Source organism: Harmonia axyridis, chromosome 1, assembly GCF_914767665.1.
Source record: "Harmonia axyridis chromosome 1, icHarAxyr1.1, whole genome shotgun sequence".
NCBI lineage: Eukaryota > Metazoa > Arthropoda > Insecta > Coleoptera > Coccinellidae > Harmonia > Harmonia axyridis.
This window is the reverse complement of record NC_059501.1, coordinates 18,009,392-18,025,945: the sequence shown is the minus strand read 5'-3', so window position 1 is coordinate 18,025,945 and position 16,554 is coordinate 18,009,392. Positions and strand designations below refer to the sequence as shown.

Below are 16,554 nucleotides of genomic sequence, written 5' to 3'. Positions count from 1 at the left end.
TTGTAATTCAGCCTGTATATTAGATTATTATTTTAAAATACGGTGAATTAAAATAAAAAATCGACGTGTTTCTTAAAATGGTCTGTTTAGCTAAAAATGAACTTTACGTGCACAGTGTATATCTGTCTTCAATGTCACAATAACTCGAAACCAAAAAATTCCAGTAATGATCAACTCAATCAACAATAATGATCGTTCATTCTATTTTTTTTGAGAAAAGTGAACAACTGCAATAGAGCTCTCCCAGCAGGCCTGGAGCTCTATCTGCAAGTTGCGCACGCTATATTTCACCTGATTCGACAGACGATCCTATTATTTGAAAATCGGATTCGTCAATCAGACACTGAGGGATTAATTCCAGGTCCAGCGTAGCCTCCCGCTGGAACTGCGGATGTGATGCCATAAATCATGAGAGGAATTATACTCTATGCCGCCGCGTTGATCTGTGCCCGATAAAATGTGCATTGTTAACATATGGGTGTTGAGTGGTTTTTAAATGGGTATCACTTCGAAAAATCGGGAATCAGAATATGAGGACGTGATTTCCCGGAGAGAATTCGGAATTAAAATATCTTCTATAGGATTTTAGCCTACTAACTACATCAATTCGTTGCACAATAATTAGAGCGCAATACACTGTGTCCGTAAAGTATGGAACAAATTTATTTTAAGCTAAACAGACCATTTTGAGGAATAATCCTGAAACACGTCGATTTTTTATTTTAATTAACCGTTTTTCAAAATAAAAATCTAATATACAGGGTGAATTATTTTCGAGTAATGACGTCACCGTCATTTTTCTTAAAAAGAACACCCCCATTTTGTCTCAATTTTCCGAATACTCTAGCTGAGCTGATTCCAAAAATGTATCACATGTTGATTCCAATTGGTACAGGGTGGACAAAAATACAATAGTTTTGTGTGTGCTCATAAAGTAAAGCGTGACATTCTTTATTAGTTGAATTAACAATATTATCAAAAATACTTATTGTCTAGCGGCAATTGGTTTGAATGTAACAACCTGTAATTTGTAACATTTTTAGATTAATAAAAATGAGCTGTTTCCAAACATGTTTAGTAGGTACTTGTGGTCTAGCAGACAGAATATGAAAGAAATTATTTCTTATCAATTAAAAAAACCTAGTCGTCTAGTTTTTTGTGAAATGTCATTATTTGTTTAGTAATTGATTGGTGTTCAATGACAGTTTAGTATTACAATATTTTTGGTATTCGTGAATTATTTTATTTTTGCTTAGATTTAATTTATTATTTCTGTCCGGCCTTTACCAATTGGAATCAACATGTGATATATTATATTTAAATAGCTCAGCTAGAGTAATCAGAAAATTGAGAAGAATGAGGGTGTTCCATTTAAAAAAAAAAATGACGGCATTATTCGAAAGTAATTCACCCTGTTTATTAGATCATTATTTTGAAATACGGTAAATTAAAGTAAAAAATCGTAGTGTTTTAGGATTATTTCTTAAAATGGTCTGTTTAGCTAAAAATGAATTTGTTCCATACTTTACGAACACAGTGTATATTTTCATAATGAAGTCTGTAATTTTCGAATTTTGAGCAAAAGATGGTCTCAAACAAAGAGATTTGACTAGCTGATGACTCCGTCCTCACTTCAATTATGACCTTCTGTCCGTAATCACTATAAAAATCTCACGGAAAAACCTAAAAATTTGAAATTCTTCATATCGGTTCTGATATCGAATGACGCTGTAGTGTTATTAGTTATTTTTCATCATTATTTATGTAGTGTCTCAATACAAGCAACATAATACACCATCAATGATTACAGGGTAAGAATAGGACGAAAATAGGCAGACTTCAAAGGTGTAAACATCTCAGGGTAGAAATTCCCTCAAGTGGTATATTGTGTTCTCGAGTATCTAATTTTTCACCTTTCCTTTGAATTGAGTCAATGGAAGTTTTTAAAATCTTGAGGGGAGTCTACTAGAAAGTTTAACGACGATATGGTTTGGTACTTGTTGTGTTTTCTTTATTCTGAAGTGAGGTATCATCAGTGAGCTTTTTCCTCGAGTTTTGGCAATCCGAGATTTTAGGATACTGCTCTAGATGTTGAAGCACATAACTCACAGGGGCAAGTATGTAGGCAGTGTATTGAGTGAACCTCCCTTTTTGAATACCTCCTGACAGCTTTCTGTACTTCTCATACTGAAAAGTACACTTATGTACTAGGCCCTCTACAAAAAGGACAATTACATATAATCAAACCTTGAAGACGGAAAAATCTGAGTGATCACTAGAGAGTTTATTGAGATGACTTGATTAATCCAACAAACAAAAATGAAAACGATATTTTAATTCGAAATAAGACGAAACACAATCTTTTTCTGAACAGTTTCACTTTCTGAATAAAACAAACAATAAGAAAGACAGGCTAAGTCAGGAGCCTTCGAAGACTCGTTCATTTAAGCATTAATTGCACACTTCACAAGACTCTATAGAGAGAAATCCAGGTGAATTGACGCATCAATGAATGAGCGCCTAAAAACTCCCGACATCAAGTCAGTATTCTTTACTTCATCGACATTCTGCTTGAATTTTCTTTGGTTCTGTTGACGCGATTAACATAAAATTTTGCTTCAAGCTTGAAATTTTTAATCCTGTTTGCAGTTTCACAATGACAAGAAAAACAATGTTTTGAATAACCATATTCAAGAAACCTTTGTCGGATTTTACCTGGATTCTAGATCAGAAGCTACCCTGAAAATTTAAAGTTCCTAATTCGGGCTCATTCCAGTGTCAAAATTCTAAAATAAAGACATTTGATGAAATGGTTTAGTGAACTGTACGGTGACGAGCGCTCAAAAACAGAAAACAGATTTCCCAGGCTTTTATGAGGATTATTCCTCTGTAATATTCCAGAGGGGTCTTCATTATTTCGAAATCTCCTTTTTCAGCAAAACAATAATAATTCAATAAAAATAAAGCTAGGTGCACCAACTCATATCTCCTGGGTAGAAGTGTGATTATTCACAGAAAATCCAGAAAAAGAACTCCAAATAAAACACAGTGAACGAACAGAGTTGATTAGATGCTCGCTCCCAGCAGGGCAAAATAAAGAAAAATCAAGGTTTTTTCCTCGAGAATAGTTCAGGTACAGAGAACGAAATAATAACGAGGAAAAAAGAGAGCCGTACCGCCATTATGACTAGTTTGTTATTTCAGTGTAGCAGAAAATAAACAAGAAAGTGGAAATTCCGATGTCGGAAGATAACGTTCCTTTGTCATCGCATTCTTTCATCGTCTTTTACTGGCATCGCAGAGTTAATTTCTCGTGTTCTTTTTGGTTCTTCCTTGGGGGATTGGAAAGGAGGTTTTCATCTTATTCAAATCGTTGCGCGACAGGAGATTGCTTGGAAAGAAAACAGCAGGAATGAGTGCAGTCTATGTATGAAACCCCTCACATTAATCTTCTCAACACTTCACTCAATAACTTGGGCCTAAAATTCAACTTTATTCATCAAAATAGACATATTCAATAGTGATACATGTCCTCCAGCGCTCTTCTAACTTTTAATTACCTCTTCTGTACAGAAATTCATCTTTGCTTTCGATAAAGGTTCCACCTCGGTAATCACTCCTTCATAAGAGCCAAATTTCCTTCCCTGGTGCAATCTTTTGAGGTCTTCAAAAAGCCAGTAATCATTGGGGGCCAGATTTGGAGAATAAGCTGGGTGGTCCAGCAGTTGGAAGCGCAATTCTCTCAATTTGATCTTGGTTTTGAACGATTTGTAACAAGCATTGTTTCAGCATTATTTTACATTTGAGGAAGTTTCTCCTCAATTTCTGCACTCAATAGATTCTATTATATTTTGCAATGTTAACTGTTGATGGTTTAGATTTAACGAGCGCTTAAAAGTTACTGACTTTCGTCACCACTTCACTAATTTTCTTCTTTATATTTCAGTTTTAGTTCGGTTATACAACTCGAACTCCAGTGTTTCATACTTATAATATAGCATAGCAACGGCGTTTTTATAGTGGTAATGCACTTATTTCCTGCTCATATTGGTAGAACGGATATGATACTTCATCCGACAAAATAGATATCGGTTGAATAATTATTTCATCCAACATACATCATATAAATGATAAACGACATCCAACTCACACAATTTTCTAATGGTCAATTTATATTTCATCAATCAAAATAAAAATTTCTGTTGCAAAAGGATGACTCTAATATTTATGCATGAGCATGAAATCATTGGAAAATTCAACATGTCTTTGTAAATTTCGATATATCAAAATTTGTCTTGACATTCAACTAAAAGTTTGTGATTAAATGAAGTTCTTTCATAATGTGAGTGATCTCAAAATTTATTGATGTAGCTTTCAGACCAGAAAAATAAGGAAGTAAAGCTTTTTTATATACAATAAGTGTCATGATGAAATAGGCTTTAACGTTTAAGATTAAATCGTGGAGAAAAACAACCAAGTCAGTAGTAAGTAATATATAACTGAAGGTAATAAACTTAAAGCTAACAGCACACGGTGTTACTTAGCTGTCACCCAACCAATTCCTAACCGCGCTCGGCGCTCTTTGTCTTCAGTATACTAATGTGACCTGACAATTTCAGCGTGTTATGGGTGACTTTGCTGGAATAGCAAAAAATCATTACAAATGTATATATAATATAGTGAACAACCGCTTGACTTAATTTGTAAATAATTGAACATCACAGATAAATATAAATAAATATCATTCTTGTACGTCGAGGTTACTCGAAATAACTCTCTGTATTATAGATCTACTTCCTCATGACAAACAAAAAGAATTTCAAATTTTGAACAAGGTGGTTCATGTGACGGATCACTGTATTTCGTGATTAATTCTTTGAGCAAAATTTAATAGTGATATGATTGTATTTTTCGCGGACTATCTACATATTTTAAAATGCTGTCATTTTTAAATTCGTGAGTAGAACTATGAATGAATAAATATGTATTGGAGACATAAGATCAACTAATAACTAATAAGGTTTTCATCTATTTTTTTTTTAATTTATTGACGTTTTATTCATGCTGTTTGATCAAAACCGAATGAGTAAAGCTTCCCAAGAGAGTGCTGAGCAAAAGTTGTGGTAATTTCTTTTTTCTTTATTGAGTTGTATACTATCCCTGCAATGTTCACTGACTCTTGTTTCTAAGTATCGACCTGTCTGCCCAATATAAATAAAATCACAGTCTTGACAAGGTATTTTACAAAATATATTAGAAAGATGAATGTTGATGTCTTAGTTGTTGAACTAGATAATCACTGTCCGACCGTATTGCTTGGTTTGAGTGACACTAAGGTGTTTGCGGTTTTTGAAACACCAGCAACCGCCTCAGAAAAACTTTTTATTTATGGTTTCGAAAAAATTTTTGATTTCAACACCATTCCTTTGATTTGACATTTTGCTTACAGATGTTTGAACAGAGAGTATCCTGAGGAATTGATTTCCCCAATCCTTAACCTCTACCAATTAATTAACGAAAAGACAGTTTTTCGTTCGCTCCAAATTTCAGATAGTAATTGAACAACAATCCCTAATGAAATATACATCAGGTCTTCAAATGTCAAATACCATCAACATTCATACAGTTTATAATATGCGAAACTTCCTCTTCCGGAAACCACAAAAATTCCTCTGTAACTTCACCATACACTATATCCCCCTGAGTGCATTCTAATGTACTATCATGCTGCATTCGCCGAAAAGCGTCCAAATAATATAAGAGTTTTATACGAGACGTCGGCGGTTCAAGAGAAAATGGAAAAGGTCACCGCATCTGTCCATGGTTGACGTTTTAACTTTTCCATAAATCTCCAGAGAGTTCGGATTAGAGACATGGGCGCCCTCTACTGGTGAATAATATTCCGCAGAAAGTGTTCCAGCATTAAAAGCAGGGGTATGCTCCGTGCCATAGAGCTGATGGATTATTCTGTGTGTGTGTTTGTGTGGGAAAAGTATGTCAAGGGGCGGTATTCGGTGGACTTGAAAAAACATGCATCGACTTTCGAAAGCATATTTATGTTTGCGGCTGGGATGTGATGATGGAAATCTGTTTTATTATTTTGAAGTATCGTCACGAGTGGTGGAATAGCTCGGTGTAATACGAATCTCATGTATTGCCTCAGGAAACGATGTTTTTTGAGGTGAAAGCTATAAAATCATAGATGAGGAATGCTTTGACGTGACGCGTGAATAATCTTGCTATCTTCTGTTTGAATTCAAAAATTCGCTGTTGAAAGAGATCTCAGTATTTATTTTGCATTGAGCTTGATATTTTGATGTATGAAGAGATGGAACCTTTTAAATCTGTTTTTTCAAGTGAATCAGGAGTTAACATGTTCAACTTGTAAAATGAAATTCATAGGACACGTAATTATTTCAAAACTAGATTTAACGAACATCGAATGAATTCCACCAGAAATAAGCGATTCTCCACCTTCGGAACTCATTGTATACATTGATAATGATCACCCACAATTGACGACATCAAAATTATCCATGTGGAATCAAAAGACAAGAGACGCAACAAGAATCCTTTAAAATTCATAAGGTAGTGAACAGAAATTGTTTATGAATTATAAATCGATAAATAGAACACAGAACTGTGTTATTCCAAAACATTCAATGCATTCAAATGTTAGTTACTGTGCCAACCCGAGAGATGGCGTTATGGGCTTCGCGTCAAACCCTAATTTGACACCGCTGGGGATATAACCCAACCGCACTACGTTCGAGTCACCATACTGGGGAGATGAAAGGTGAATTTGGCAGAGATCTCTGAATGCCAAATTGATGATTGTTCTGATTAAATTTGATGACGATGAATTCCCAAGAAGAATACACATATAATTCAATCAATCAATTCGTCTCGCTAACTCTGAAAGTTGTCACAGCTTTTTTCTTGCACAAATATAATCGCCAAATAGTTGAAAATATTTCATATTCTTCTGAGAATTATTTCTTCTCATCTTCATATAAACCAATCAGTGTTTATTACCGTCGGTTCAAGTAGACCACATATAGGACATTGAGTATGAGTTCTTACTCAAAAGATTTTAGCATTTATTGACGTGTATCGGATAACCTCTCTTTTTTCAACCCTTCATCGCTGATATTTCTTTTGATACATCATCTTCAACATCGAAGAGCCCAACTGTAAATTTTCAGATGAGAACTTACAAACAACAGTCTAGGTATATTCAATACAAACTTCAAATCATTATAATTTTTTTTTGAAGTGATGTGAATTTGATTGCAGATTTCCAGAGAGGACGTACTCAAAGTTAAAAAAAAAAGTATTTGAGCTAGAATTTTAGGAAATCAACACCCCCTTCCCAATATACAGAAATAGTAGAATTTTTCAGAGAGTGGCATGGATCTGCCCGGTTTTTTAAACAGGCAATCTTTTGATCTTACGCATCGTGATCTTTCCTATCTTCTTCTAAAATAAATTCAAAGATCTTCAAAGTAAGGTCTCGCTCGAACTCTATTCTATATTTCCCTAATCATTATGATATCATATGAGAAATATACCTTTCTTGCTAATTTCTCTAAATATGTGTTCAGGGTTTTGTTCTTGATGATTCATTTTGAAGACCTTACTTTGAACAGAAATAGAAAATTGAAGAGAAAAAACTATCCGCTAGTGGATGTAGCACTATGCTTTCTTATTATTCGATCCAAAACAATCGGCAATCCACATAAGTCTTCCGAAACACTCTTCCTTATTGACAATCAAGGATATCGGGTGTGGTAGTCAAACTCTATAAGATCTATCTCATTTATTGTATCATCCTAGCTTTCGGACTACCACACTCGATATTCTCGAATTGTCAATTTATTGCAGTCGATATCGCTAAATTGACTCTTCCTTATTATTTACGTATGCTCTTCGCAAACTTCACAACGAAAAAAAGCAAACAGTTTTATCGAATATTAAAGGTCTCAAGATGAATACCTATTTGTACCCAAATTTCTGAGCAAATTCCATCAAAATCGGCCGAATAGTCAAAGAAATATTAGTGTCCCTGCTATTTCACGTTTGAAATTTGGACTAGTAGAACGTAAAATATGTGAATACTGGGAATATCACGTTTACGCAAGCTCCAGTCTCACCCTTTATCTGGATAAGCTGAATTTTGTTTGGACTATTTTCGGCCCAAACTGAATACCCTTACTAAATATCCAAAAGTTTGTGATTGAAGAAGTTCATTCATAATGTGAGTTATGTTTAAATTTATTGATGTAGCTTTCACACCAGAAAAATAATGAAATAAAGCTTTTTTATATACAATGAGTGTCATGATGAAATAGGCTTTAAGGTTTAAGATTAAATCGTGGAGAAAAACAACTAAGTTAGTAGTAAGTAATATATGCCTGAAGGAAATAAACTTAAAGCTAACAGCACACGGTGTTACTTAGCTCTCACCCAATCAATTCCTAACCGCGCTCGGCGCTCTTTGTATTCAGTATACTAACGTGACCTGACAATTTCAGCGTGTTATGGGTGACTTTGCTGGAATAGCAAAAAAATTTTAAAAATGTATATATTATATGGTGAACAACCGCTTGAGTTAATTTAATTAACTCCATTGATTTAATTGAATTTAAAAGTGATATGATTGTATTTTTTACGGACTATCTAAATATTTTGAAATGCTGTCATGTTTAAATTCGTGGGCAGAACTATAAATGAATATATATGTATTGGATACATAAGATGAACTAATAAGGTTTTATCAAAAATGAAAAACCTCTCAATATATCATACGACGCGCTGGTTGAACCTACATTTTATCAGGGCACCGATTCAAATTGTTCTTATTTGTTCAAGATATACAAATATTACTGAATTAATTCAAATTGCAACCAACTTAACCATTTTGCATAAGCAATTTTGTTGAAATAATCAGTATTCAAATTTAAGGTATCAGATCTTTTGTTGATAGATTTTTCATTCTGCTTGATTGATATCATTTAATGAAGTAATCACTTTTTTTTAATTTATTGAATTGATTAAATCAATTATACTGAAATTGTAGCATATGTGATTCTTCACTAACCTAAAATAACATATTCAAATTTGTACTCACGTCAACATGCAAATCGTCAAATGGAAATATCTTCGTGCTGGGGAATTCCTTTGGCGTATATCTGTAGAACTCATGGTGACCGCGATACCACTTGACGGTGTAAAGAGGTGCGTCTTCCAGATCGTATCTGCAGCTGAGTGTTGAGTACGCGCCCAGATGAACGACGCGTGGTTCTATCTCCAAAACCACATCTTTGAGCGAATGTGCAACTGGAATTAGAAATTTCAGTCTGAGACGGGAGTAACGAATGAAATGTTAATCGACGACGATGTATATCTGGAAGAATTACATTGAAGATGTTTCTTGATTATTTCTTGTTTCCTCGATTTGATTCTCAGATGGGTTCTCGTAATTGAAACGTTGTTGGATACATTGTATGAAATATTAAATTCTGAATCTGGATAGGAAGTATTCATTAAAAAACTGCGTCATTATTTTTCCGAGAAAAAGTTCGAAAACAAGAAATACAGTGCAAGATATTTAATTATGATTTCATAGAATCTCCTATCTGTTGATTTCCTGACCTGAGTTGAAAATTCAATTGCTGAATTTGTAAGGCAACAAATCCAAGAATTGAATGTATATTCAATTCTTGAATTTGTTGCCTTACTTGTCTGTTGTTGTCAGTAGTATTACAGACAAATCATTTGTGAAAAAATCTCTAACCAAATTATGATGATAATAAAAAATATAAACCACTACTTTAGCCGCTATTATTTCGTTGTTGATGATGATTTAAACAATTTTCATACTTTCAAAAAATTTATTGGTTCTAAAAACATATTTTTGAATAAAAACAAAATGAGCTTCCGCGTTCTCATTCAAATTTCTATTCATAAAATGTTTTCAAGAAATGTTATTATTCAATTGACCTGCAGAGTTAGTTGTATTTCATGAATATATTGAATTAGGTACGGGATACTTTCAACATAGTGTTAATTATAATAAATAAATGAATTCATAACTTTATCCAATAATTAAATCATATAATTTTCCGATACAAGGATTCGTCTCCGTCGAATTGAAATATTCTAGTTCCAAGAGATTTTAATCGGAAATCAAGTTTTTCGGTTTTATACATTACTTATCACGTTTTGGAGGTAATAGTTCGGGACGGTGGATATTTTGCCCAACCCTGAAATATTTTCTTACCACTTCGATTGCCCTTTGCTATCTTATTTACATAGATTATCATGAATAATTGATATAGAAGTTGAACAGTCGAATGAAAACGGTGTTTATTATCGAAGATATAATTCACGTTGTAATTGAACAATTAATTAATCAAATTTGAGTTAGTCAACGGAAACTGTGAGTAATTTCTGATCCAATAGGTATTAACTGTAAATTTTTCCATATAATTTCTATGTATAACATCTGAATGGTTCCATCAGATCTGATCGGATTATTTAGTAGTTATACATTGTCCTTTTTCATCAACATATGTATTTCAATATTCTTAGTGGAGAACTGTAATATCTTGCTGCTACCTATTGTTATTTTGCAGAGCTTGTTGAATTCTACCGTCTTTGGTATATTTGTTCAGAGAAAGAAAAAGAGCTCGAGTTGAGTTGTGCTTCATACTTATATTCCATTTTTTTCCACCCTTGTAGCATTTCAGGTTCCGATTCACCATAGCCCACCACATACAAGTTTGCTGACCTTCTTATTGAATCGGTGGCGCCCTTTTAGATCTCTCTCGATCTAGCTAGCAGCCTCTGAGAGTTGGTGAAAAAGGACGGTGGTATACTCTTCTTTCACATCCAAATAAAAACTTGATGATCATAACACTAAGCTAACTTTTCCGTTAAATTAATATAACCAAATACCATGCGGCAAATTTTATATCAGTTTTCACTCGAAGAATGAAGATCATCATTCAATATGGAATGGGAGCCATCACAGAGCATGCGAGTTGAGCTTTGGAGTAAACATTTCGACGACATTATATCTGAGAAATAGTGTTTTTCATAATTAATAAATATTTTTTTGACCGTCGGCTTATTGTTTCTATCGCTTTTGCACATATAATACTTTCTCATGGAAACCGTTGTATAATTTAAAATAATAGTTTTCTTTTATTTCTCGCAACCACTCAACACGTTGCGAAGTCACTATCTGATTAATGACTAACTCGAAGTTGTTCATGAAAGATTTTAATTGTAAATATGGCGATAAACAAAGTTCTAAAAGTTTCTACCACCTTCACGTTAGTGGATTTTTCAATACATGAAAATAACTTTCTTCAACTCCCTATGGTGTACAAGACTGTCGTAAACCTTTTCGATATTATTCTCCAATAATTTCGCGCGAAATAACAAGTCACTCATAACAATACATAATTTTACGAGCACATAACTCACATGGTCTAACCCTTCACAAAAGCCATTCATGCATCGAAATGGCCGTCTTATAAACCACTCCATTTCAGCCAAATTCACGTGTCATGTTCATCGTAATTCCCTAGTTTGCACGTTTTCACCATAATAAAAAATTTATAACCCGACCGTCGGGCGTTAAATTTTCCGCTACACAAGGAATTTAATATGAAACCACTATAAATATAATTTGGACACTTAATCTTCCTGAGAACCAGATCTGCAAAACGTTTCAAGATTTTCTTTCCGACTTTGGTGGAACAGGGTAGATTCAGTTTGGGCGAATGAATGATTAACTCGTCAGCATCACTGTTTTCTCCGTTCCTTGCTGGTAATGGTATATTCTGCGCTGTTGGTGGCGTTATCTAGAACGGTTAAGCTGGTTTCTTCGTTGCCTTTTTTTTTTGTTCAAAATACATAGAGAGATGATGAATGACCCTGCAAGATGCACTGGATACTCCACAACTTGAATTATGATGTGTGAGATATGGCTGTTGCAACCAACTGCCTTATTTGAGTCGAATTTTTACCCCGTTCTGGAGCTTAGGGTGATTTATGACCTCGGTTTTTATCGGGCTGTGGTGGTGGACGGACGAGATACTCGTTGCTGCGTCTAGAGGCTTCCAGTTTATGTATATTGATGAAATCGAGTTTGGAGTATGAGGTAAAGTGCACTCCAATTGTATACTTTGATAAAACCGTTTTGACATTATGCGCATTTCCTTTAAAAAAAGGACTTCTTATTGGAAAACCCTCAATGAATACCAAATTCCAGCTGGCTCGAATTCATACTTATGGAATTTTAAATTGATAAAAGTCTAATTTACGCAATGTCTTTTCGAATTTTGCCTATTCACTCAATCTCGCAGCATTCGAGATCCAAAACCAATCTGGAAATTTCAAGTTACTAGGTCTTTCTGTTCCAAAATTATCGTGTATACGGCCCAAGGGCGTAGAAATGAGGGGGAGGTACTGGGGGTAATTACATCGTCCAAGATTTCCAAAATATAAAATATCAGAATTCTCGCAAGGACGAAAAACATTAATTTTTTCCATAAAATAAATTAATTGTTTTACTTTTCTTCGATACCGGCGCGGCTGTGAAAAAGCAAACCCACACGAGTATACGGTTTATTAGGTCATTATCGCTGTCAAGATGATTACTTTTATCGCACTTCGAGCACGTCTATGTCTGGTTTTTATTATTTTCCTTTATCCACCCCCTTTGACGGCGTAGCCCCTTGTTTTGTCATCTGCGATTTATGCATTCATCATCGGCTTACACTTACCGTTGTATTCGGTTTTTTGTATCATTATTGTCTCAAAATTTCATTACTGGAGTTATCAAAGAATTGAACAGAATTATTCGTATCGAAAAATTGCTGTGCTGTACAATTCAATGTGTTTCTTTCAAATTTCAATTCATTTGTGGAGACATCAATTTGACTATACAGGATGTTTCTAAATTGCAGGTACAAACGGAAATGACAGATTCCTCGGATCATTTTAAGAAAAGAGTCCTATCACATTGGCCCGCAAACGTTTTGTTTTCGAGATACAGGGTTGAAGTTTGATTTTTTCAAGTTTTTTTTCTCATAAGACACAATTTATTCAACTTAAATTTGGCAAAGATATTCCAACTCAAATGTGAACATTTGATATGTTAATTTTGAATGCAAATCTATAGGGTATGATATTTTTTCTGAAACATTGCCCACTTCTTTCCTCCAGAACTTTTTTCTGGTGAACCACGGGTAGTTCAGCAAAATATAGAAATAAACTCTGGTCCAGTACTACACATTTTGATTTCTTGTTGTTTTGTTGTATCTTCTACTGATTTCGAGAAAAAATTTCAAGCAACTCTCTAGTAATACTCAGAAAAATCAAAATTTATATGAAATTATAAGGTTTGGAACTAATTTACCCAATCTGTAGCGAAGATTAATAAATATTTATTAAACTGGTATAAGCATCACATAAAAGTAGTACTACAAGAATCATTGTATATCTCGAAAACAAAGCAAATAGTCCTATAAACATGAGCCCGTGTTTATAGGACTATTTATTCTTGAAATTATCCAAGAAATTTCTCATTTTTCTTCGTTACGTCAATTTAGGAACAACCTGTATAAGATTAGAACAATCGAATCGGTAATCCAAAAAATGCTATCATTTCGAGTTATTTGGTTCAATCTTCGTTATCAAACCTCTTTTTCTCACGTTACAAAAAATTATTTTTCGAAGAAAAAAAAAAGATCTACGCCCTTGATACGGCCGGACATACTGACAGAATCAAATTCAAGGACGGGTCAATCATTGGTCTGTCGAATGGGGATTCACGGTTTGGCTTGACTTTCAAGCTACTTGGCTTGAGCTTGACTTGATTCCAAGTTTGATTTGTAACAGTTTTATTGTGTAGTGTCACATCAATAAAAAAATGATGGAATGAGAGGGAACCTTGCAAAAAACACTCTTATTTATTGAACTTATTGTATAATTTTATACAATATCCGACAATATCAACTTTTTTGAAATAGAAACATAAATTAAATCACTATAAAGCATAACAAAATAAGGAATAATGTAGAAATAAAGTTTCTTAATTTGAGAAACCTCCAGGATTTGTCTGATTTCATAATATTCCATCCATGATTTAAGACAGATGAGGCATCTTATAGATTGGTCGCCTAACCTATTGTAGATTTTTGTAACTGTGAGAGCATCTCTGGAAAATTGTTTTTCAACAGGAGCTGAAGATGCTGGCGTTGATAAAAAGTTCGAAAAGATATTACTGAAACTATTAAAATCTACCAATAGATTTAATAGAAATGTGAGAAAACTACTAATAAAGTCTCACTGGCGAATGCTTCAGTCTCTTAGCGCTCTAGGAATCCCTCTATTCAGTTTAAGCGCGCACGAGATTGCAGAAATATATGCCGTGCGACGCGTGCATATCAAGCTCAAGTAATATCAAGTAGCTTGATATCATGTCAGGCAATGAATATCTAAAATCATGTCGAGTCAAGTTCAAGTACCTAATTTTTCACGAGCTGTATTTTCAAGTCAAGAAGTTGGTCAAAATGTCAAGCTACTTGGCTTGATGAATCCCTACCGTCGAACCTCATCGTTTGAGACCATTCGGGAAATTCAAACATCGCCATCGTGACGAAATATCAGCGATCGAAAAATGATTTCCCTAAACGTTGCTTTACCCCACCTCCTCTAACGTCCCAAGCAGAAATACTCCAAAATATCAATTCCCATCTCGCATCCCGTACGTGAATCGACGGTTCAACGATCCCTGAGGTTCGATTTGCCATCAACCCATACCCGCCCTTGCTCTGTATCACGGTGTCATGACATCAATCAAATCGTTGCGGCACAAATGTACCGTGAAATTATGTAGCAATAAAACATGTCCGATATAGAGAGGCCCGTCACTATGGCCCTCCGCAATGACGAGAACAAATAGAGCTTTTTGCCTCGCAAATTAGTTTATGTGGGCGCGAAACAGTGGCGGATTAAGATATCTGGGGAACCACTACTCCTACTTAACCTGTCACTGCTCTAGCAAATTCATTGAAATACTTTCACAATTGTGAATGCAAGAATAATGTAAGTGTTACACTTTTTACTACAATTCGAATCAAGTGTAGTCAACATGAAATATACAAAAATCATAATTATACTATTATAATATATTAAAGAAAATATAAAAACACTGATAATATGTCATTACAAGTCAATTTTTGACATCATGATTTCCTATATTTATACTAGATTGGCTTCATCAAATAGTCTTCTTCGAACTTTAAAATTCAAAGTTTTCACATAGTGATTAGAGCCATCACTCACCGAAATATACAATCAAATTTTCAAAAATTGTTATTTCAATTGTAAATAAGGATTTGCATATACATTTTGTTGCGTCAAGTGAATTTCACACAAACTTTACGGGCAGTTGAATATTCAGAAAGACGCATTTAGATCGAGAAACCAACCCCAGCAGGTACAGCGAGGGCTAAAAATAGAACAAGAGCATCCTTGGCGCCACATCGGCGCTACATATGGTCATGCTGAAGTCACATCTAAGGGCAAGGAACGAAGACGTGGACCAATCAGGGACCTGGAATGCGCTTTGGTATGCAAAACCCAAAACGACGCTTAACATCCCCAGGAAATTGGGGTACCATATCCAGTACGCTCGTAGCTGTTACCTTGTAAACACATAACTTGTACAGCCAAATTCAATATATTAGTTAAGAAATCTGGTGTTTCATTATCCCAATTTAATAGAATTACAGTTGATCGATTCAATCAAAAACACATTTCACAGAAGAATAAGAAAGGAGATTTATTATTCTACCTGTTGAGATTGCTACCTCCATGAAGATTACCAGGGTAGCTTTCCTTTCGGTTAGCTCACAGTGTTCTTAAATACAAGTTATAGGTTTATAATTAATTATTATGAGTTTTTCGAACTGTAAGTCACTAATGAGCAAAAAAAGGTTGAAAAAATACAAAAATTTCAAGGTATATCTGTCTCTATGTAAATTTAGTTCAATTTATTAGCCGTTAAATAGATTTTAGAATGATGGATGATTTATTTTTCTTTCAATTTTTGTCATGTTGAGATTGTATTTCTGGAAAGAAAAGAATATTTCAAAAAGATTCATCAGAAAATGGAGGTTTTGGTACAATGATATCATAATTTTGATTTTCATATTACTAGAATGAATTCATCAACAATATTCAGTTCCCAGTAAGTTTTCGAACTGAAGAGCAGAAAAGTATAAGAATATAATATCTCGAAACGTACATCACTCCTTATGATAATTCAATTATTTGTTTCAATAGCTGTTTTCTTGAACTTGTGCAGGTTTGAATTATTTCATTTTCATATTTCAGTTGATTGTTGCCTTTTATATTTCTAGAATTGGCAAACCTAATGACTGAATAACGGCAGCGACTTTTCTTCAGCGAAGTATGTTATGCACTGAGATTGAAAAAAGAAAGTTTTTCCTCGATCCGCAGGCAGCATTTCCT

General features: G+C 34.2%; 1 protein-coding gene across 1 annotated transcript in view; it reads right to left on the bottom strand.

Moving 5' to 3' along the window:
- The window catches only part of LOC123670660, a 108,588-nt gene that overhangs the window by 27,310 nt on the left and 64,724 nt on the right, over positions 1–16,554 (bottom strand). The window contains exon 2 of the mRNA XM_045604175.1: positions 9,131–9,339. Within this exon, the coding sequence (XP_045460131.1) occupies positions 9,131–9,339 (209 nt within the window). The remainder of the gene's footprint in view (positions 1–9,130; positions 9,340–16,554) is intronic.